The sequence below is a fragment of the Wasmannia auropunctata genome, unplaced genomic scaffold (genome assembly GCF_000956235.1).
Source record: "Wasmannia auropunctata unplaced genomic scaffold, wasmannia.A_1.0 LD335478.1, whole genome shotgun sequence".
NCBI classification, from domain to species: domain Eukaryota; kingdom Metazoa; phylum Arthropoda; class Insecta; order Hymenoptera; family Formicidae; genus Wasmannia; species Wasmannia auropunctata.
This window is the reverse complement of record NW_012027412.1, coordinates 6,177-13,686: the sequence shown is the minus strand read 5'-3', so window position 1 is coordinate 13,686 and position 7,510 is coordinate 6,177. Positions and strand designations below refer to the sequence as shown.

At 35.4% G+C, this 7,510-nt stretch overlaps 1 protein-coding gene across 1 annotated transcript in view; it reads left to right on the top strand.

Moving 5' to 3' along the window:
* The window catches only part of LOC105456924 (transient receptor potential protein), a gene marked incomplete at its 3' end in the record, with an annotated part of 23,767 nt that extends 19,826 nt beyond the window's left edge, over positions 1 to 3,941 (top strand). Inside the window, exon 17 of the mRNA XM_011701309.1 lies at positions 3,519 to 3,941. Within this exon, the coding sequence (XP_011699611.1) occupies positions 3,519 to 3,941 (423 nt within the window). The remainder of the gene's footprint in view (positions 1 to 3,518) is intronic.
* Between the last annotated feature and the right edge of the window lie 3,569 nt (positions 3,942 to 7,510).

The following is a 7,510-nucleotide window of genomic DNA, read 5'->3' as shown; positions in this document are numbered from 1 at the left end:
GTACCAGCCCACGAGATATTATCCGGTTATTACCGGACACCCTGTATAATAAGAGTATATAATACAATAAGTAGTACTCACATTTTTATATTATCTGATCGTTTTAGACGACCGTATGTATTTGTATTTTAAATTTATATGGTTAGACGGTTAAGATAACCAAATATTATTTTTAATTATGTATTATTAATTTTGCGCTTAACATTGAGAATGATCCTATTTGGATCGAAACATCTGTTTACTATATTTCAATTAAAGAGTTATATTTACTTGGGGCATATAACACCCTGCTTTGGCTCATAGCCATTTATTTCTTATTAATTTATTATTTATTGAGCTGAAAATTTCCATTTAGTTTATACTTTTTTGTTTCAAAAAATTGAAAATTATAAAGGGAAAAAATTTTAACATTACACTTTAAGATATTCTTCTTCTTTTGATGCATTCCGTTACCGGAGATTTATGATCACTTCAAACATTTCTCTTCTTTGTGCTGTTCTTAGTAGCTGCTGTACGTTCATACCAGTTCAAAGTCTAATGTTGCGTAGCCATGATATTATCTTTTTACTTATTCTTCTACAACCCTCTATTTTACCTTCAATTACACTAGTTTACAGTAAAAAATTACTTTGGACTGGACTACGTATCTCTTATAGATTTTTGGATGCTGAAAACAATACCGCAAGCGAAAAATTTTAGCACGTCAGATTTTTAAGATAATTGTGGTTTAATACTAAAAAAATAGCTTTTTTGCGATATTTGACATTTTTTTATACAGAAGGTTAACGTTATCTTAAAATTTCGATACGGAGTCATGAATGTATTGTTCATCCCCTATAAAATGCATTTTTTATATTTCAGATAAGATATTAATATCTTTTACTCTCACATAACTCCCTACATTCCTTTTTTTCTTCCTATATTCCGTCCCATCTTTTTTTCCACCACTTTCTTAGTTCTTTTCTCAACTCCTCTTCCTTTTTACACTTATTATTCCACCATTCCCCTCTTCTTTCTCCTTCCCGCTCATTCTCTGCTTCCTTTATTGCTTCCCTTAGAGTCTCCCTTCTAGTATATCCCATTCCTGCTCCAAATTTCCCACCTAAATCCACTTCACCCAACCTCTCTCTAAATCTCCTTCTGCCTTTCTGATCCAATACTTCTTTTCGATATCAACTTTTTCTTTTCCCACTCTCCCTCCACTCCTTTCAATCATACTTCCACAGGGTGATGATCCGATTCCATTCTATCCCCCACCCTCCATTCCACGCTTCCTCTTCTCCTTTTCTCCTAGTATGTATAATCTATTATACTTATTATATAGTAGTACATCCTTTCCTTTTATATAAAATATATTCTCGCTCTTCATCTCCTTTATACTCTCATTTAATTTACTCCAACCTCTTTCTTCTAAGAACTCTACTAACCTCCTTCCTTCTCTATTCATCTTTCCATTCTTCGACTGCCTTCTTCTTCCCTCCTCTCCTCCTACTCCTGCTTCTACGCCTCCCCTCTTCCTTCCTGTTCTCACATTAAAGTCTCTCCCTATCACTATTTTCACCCCCTCCTCCCTTCCCTTCATTCCTCCCATTATATCCTGCAGCGTCTTTTCAATTCCCTCTTCTGAATACACCCCTTCTACCCTCTATTTCTCCCTTCCCGTCTTTATCGCTTTCACTATCCTCTCTTCTCTTTCCACCTTTATTCTAACGTCCTTTTGTCCCTTATCTCTCTCCTTATTCCCATTATCATTTCTCCTATCGCCCTTACTTTTTTATTTCTTCTCTTCGCAAATTGTCTCTCCCATTCATATCTTTCAGACAACCTTTCTTTTATTTTCTTTCACCCCTTCTTCACTATTCATGTGTCCGATTACACCATCACCTCTCATCTCTTCAACCTCTTCCAGAATTCTGTTTCCTTTTTTTCTAATCCTGCCACATTCCAAAATGCTATACTCCAGCCTCCTCTCTTTCTTCCTTCCTTCTCGTTCTTTTTCTTCCTCTCTTCCTTTTTCTCTAATCCACACCTCTTCTTCCTCTCCTTCCCTCTGCTCCTTACCCTTCTTCACCCTCTTCTGTCCTCAAGCATCTCTTCCTCTTCATCCCATTTCCATCACTGCTTATCTATCCTTAGCCTCCCATATCCATACGAGGGCAACTCAATAACTTCTTAGAAAATCTGTCAGAGAGCGCTCGCAGTGTCAGGCCACATTACTTTTTGACAAGTAGCCTCTTTTAGCTAATTACTGTCAAATTTTGAGCTGAATTTATTGCGTAGTTTTATTTCTGTAAACGATTAAAGTGAACAACCTTTGTATTTTTTGCAAAATGGAAAAAAACGAGCTTCATGCAGTGATCAAACATCTACATATGAAAGGTTTAACGCCGAAAAAAATCAAAGCCGAGTTAGATAATGTTCATAGCATATCTGCACCAGCGTTTGCGACTGTTTACAATTGGGTGAATGAATTTAAACGTGGTCGTACATCCACATGAGATGCACCTCGTTCGGGACGTCCTATTGAGGCTGCTACGCCGGAAATCATTGATAAAATCCACGATATTGTTTTGACTGATCGACGAGTAAAAATGTGCAAGTTTGTTGAGGTCACAGGCATATCACATGGCACAGTGATTTTAATTTTGCACGAACAATTGGGTATGAAAAAGCTATCGGCAAGATGGGTGCCGCGTTTGCTCACTGTGGACCATAAGCGCGACCGTGTGACGATTTAAAAACAATGTTTGGAGATATTTTAACGTAATCTAGATGAATTTTTGCGTCAATTCATTACTGTGGATGAAACATGGATCCATTACTTCACACCTGAGACGAAAGAATAGTCAAAACAATGGATTTCACCGGATGAACCAGCTCCGAAGAAAGCGAAGACCGTAAAGTCGATGATGGCCACAGTTTTTTGGGATGCACGCGGTATAATTCATATCGTCCGTCGAAGCAAACGATAAATGACGATTACTACGCAGACTGTACTTATTACTTATTGGACCGTTTCACCAACATTTTATAGAAAAAACGTCCCCATTTGGCGAAGAAGAAAGTGCTTTTCCGTCAAGACAATGCACGGGTTCACACGTTCCCGGCACAAATGGTCAAATTCAATGAATTCTGCTATGAATTGCTTCCCCATTCAGCATATTCGCCTGGTTTAGCCCCTTACGACTATTTCCTGTTTCCAAACCTGAAGAAATGGTTTGGAGGAAAAAGATTCACCACCAGAGAGTAGCTCATCGCCGAAACAGAGGCTTATTTTGAAGGGTCAACAAATTATATTATTCGTACGATTTGAAAAAGTTGGAGAATCGTTGGATCAAGTTTATTGAGCTGAAAGGAGACTTTGTTGAGAAATAAAAATGAATCGATTAAAAAAATGTGTTTTACTATGTTTTTCTAAAAACTTATTGACTTGCCCTCGTACTTCGGAAATATTTTCTTCTTTAGAATAATGCATTTTAAATACATATAAAAAAATATAAATTTATATATTTTCAAAGTACCCGGTAAAAAAGGCAGAGTGATGGAACGTCGACTCCAGAAGGATTTCCAGATTGGTATCGTAGAAGGTATCGTGCAGGCTGTTATTCAGAGCGAGAAGGAGCCGAAGGATGTATTTAGTCAGATTGCAAAAGCGATCGGACGGAAAGGGAGTGGCGCTGGTAAAAAAGATTGGAACGCTGTAGTTAGGCAAAGCACCATCGCTAAAGATCCTATCGGAAGTACAAACGAAGCAGTGCAACGTCAAACCCGACGTAGTCTACGTCGCCACCTGCGACATCAGCCGAACTCCGACCTAGCATCCATGGATCCAAAACGACTGGTTGAATATAATCCAAATCTCTCGGATTTCACTCCAACTACTAGAATAGCTTATGCTAAGTTTATGCTAAGCAAAAGTAAGCTGGACGAGCAGACTGAAGGTAAATTTGCATTTAAATTTTTTATTGGCAATGGTGTTATCTGATATTTTAATTCAAATTTTACTTGCAGAGATGTCAAAACAAATTTTATGTAGTATCCTAATCAATCTGTGTTTGATTTACGAACTTTTATCAAAAGAGAGCTTGCGATTTGGGCTCTATTTTTGCTTCCCCCCTCTGAGTTCAAATAAAATCAGGAGGAAAATATACCTCTATATGTGCATCATAATTCTCCAAAAGGATGATCTTAAACTTTATCGTTTATAAATTATTATATTCAAAATTTGAACGATTTACAAGAAATTTGACACTTTTAATAATTGAGGTTTTTTTGATAATGTTTCTTAAGAGGTTGCTGAAAGGTGGGAAAAATTTGCACGAGGTCGATAAAACAGATTTTTCAATGTCAATGGTATTTCTAAATGAACTTCTTACAATATCTCCTGTCTTACTCAAACACGTGCATTGTCTTTATTTATCTTATTGAAACGCCATCTCTTGGAAAATCCGACACTTACTACTAGACGCTTTGTTTACCATTCCTATCTAAGCTAAGCCTCCGAATTACCATAAATTGCAGTTCAGTGGATTTCTTTTTTTCTACGCTTTCAATCCTAGCTCAAAAGACTTTGTATTATTTGTTCATATAATCTGTGGTGTTAGACGTAAGCATTTTTACATATGAACTACAGAACTTTTACAATAATAAAATGTTTACGTCATGTGTCAGCTGTATGGCCCAAAAATTGTAATTTTTTAATTTTTCCGATTTTACTACAAATTCGACCGTCTAACATCACAATTTCATGTTTAATTCAACTCTGTAAAAGGATTTTAAATTCCGTTCAGCCAATTTGGAGAAATTTACTGAACTGCAATGTGTCGATATTTCTGACTTTTCAGCATCCTCTTAAGGCGATCCTAAACTAGAATCAAACTCCAAAAATGTCGCTGTTTTATCGACGATTTGTGAGTATGTATGCGTGCGATATTGATGTAGTAGTATGTAGTGATGTGTTCATGTTGACTACCATATCGATATCGCGTACACACATCGCAACCAATTTTCAAGCATAAATGTTGTTTATTACGCTTCCAAATCTAATTTTATCAACTTAACATCGTTTATACATGTAATTTGCAGCTCATGCTGGTATCATTTTGTACCAACAAACTGCCAAATTTTTTAAGGAAGTAAATATTGATACAAGTTGTATCAATATTTACTATAGTAAACTTACTATAGTAAATAAATATTGATACAAGTTGATAGCTCTACACAAACTTTTTTTCGTTCTTAGTATAACACTATCAGCCAGAGCTACATTGATGCCTAACTTTAATCGTGGAGAAGGATTTTTTAATCTGTTGTCTTTAATTATGTTTATTTTATGCTGAAAAATAATCACATTCGGTCGATGAAATAGATGACTTTAGGATTACTTTAAGTTGCCACTTTATCCAACTTTCTCAAAACTTTGTCTAGGGTATCACTTAGAATATATCAAGAGATGAAAGCGATGCAGGCGTATGTGTACTGTCATTCAGCGTGTTGAATCCATAGATGTGCTAACTTCTTAATCATCAATACTGGTTCAAGACTATTTAAAGAGCATGTAGATTCGAAATGATGATTATTTCATGATTCCAGATAAGTAAACAAGAAAGAGAATAATGAGTTCAATATTGACTTATTAGGAAAAGAATAAGAGCGTTAAGAAAAGAACAAAGATAAAGCAGCAAAATGAATTAATTCCTAAGGTTTTGTTTTGACCGTGAACAAAGAAGAATAGAATAGAAAAAATGTATAATCCTCTCACCAAAATGTTATAAATCGCTGGAATTTGCATTATCCAATGTGCACCATGTGGAGATTGTTCGGCCGAATTTGCACATCTTGTGTATACGTGTGTGTGTAATCGCATACGTGTATGGCTGCACGTATGAGTGCGTGCACGCGCGCATTTGTGTTCACATAAGTACTACAAATAAGATGAGGCCTTATGATAACCCTATAGTTCGTCATTCCTACAGTAATTTGTGATTATAAATTCCTCTTTATCATCGATTTACCATATCCTTTTTTTTTTATTTCACCTTATTCACATTAATCTGGATCGGGTGAATCTCTGTTATTATTATCGGTAGAAATATCTTTGATATATGATGCAAAATGAGAACTTGGTTTCTCCCTCTATTTCTTTCTCTCTAAATGTCGGTAAATCTTCAAGATATCATAGATTAATGATGAAAAAGGGTGGAAAAGGATGGGTATCATAGATTAATAATGGAAAAGAGTTTGAAACTACAAAATACTGTAGAAGAGACAGGATCTGCATCTTGCAGTATTTCATGTAAAAGTACACGCACGTACGCACGTACACATGTACGCACACACACACACGCACGCATACACATGTGCAGCATGGATGCATACATATATGTATACAAGATGACACTTATACAAAATGTACAAATTCAATCGAACATTCTCCACGTGGTGCACATTGGGTAATGCAAATACCAGCTATTATCTTGGCAAAAGGATTAAACATTTTTTTTCTGTTCAATTTCTCTTCATTCACGTTCACAACAAAATCTTAAGGACCTATTTATTTCACACTGCTGCCTTCGTCCTTTTCTTAACGCTCTTCTTTTTTTCTAATAAGTCGGTTGAACTCCTCGACGTTCTCTCTTATTTATTTATCTATCTGGAATCATAAAACAATCGTCCACTTCGAATCTGTATGCTCTTTAAATATCTTGAATCAGTATAGACGCGTGTGAAGATAGCGCATTCCTGGATTCAACGCGTTGGATGACAGTGTGCACACGCCTGCATTCTTTCATCTCTTAATATATATTCTAAGTAATATCCTAGGCAAGTTATTAAGAAAGTTTGGTAAAATGGCAATTCCAAGAACATTGTCCAAAAAAATTTCAATCATCGAAAAGTGCTAAACGCCTGTAAATTGTTCAAATTCAAAATGTTAAAATAATTCATAAACGATGTAATTTGGGATCATATCCTTGGAAATTATAAGGCATATATGGGTATACATTTTCCCCCTAGTTTCATTTGTATTTGGGGAGGGGGGGGGGGCAAAAAAGACCCAAATCGCAACCTTTCCTTTAAATAAACTTTTTTATTATAAAAAATTTAACAAATTTGTACTTACGCGAGACAGGTAAATGACGGTCATAGCAGGATCTTGGAGCGCACTAAATTTTCATGTGTTTTTTATATACTTTTTTCTAGTTCTATACAACTAAATTTCTTTACAGTATTTTCACATCGCGTTGGAGGGAAGAAAGAATCTTACGAAATGCTTGTGAGCATAAGTAATATTATGTTGGTTATTAATTTAATACTGTGATATTACTATTTCTGATTTGATAAAATTATCGCTTGTATTTAATAAGAAACAAGTAATTTGAGTTATGGCCAATAAACAAGCAAATATTTTGATGTAGATATAAATGTATATATTTTCAATTATACAATAATTTATGACGAGACGTTTCGACTTAACTTGGCCCTCTTCAGTCGTTTTTAACTACATTACACA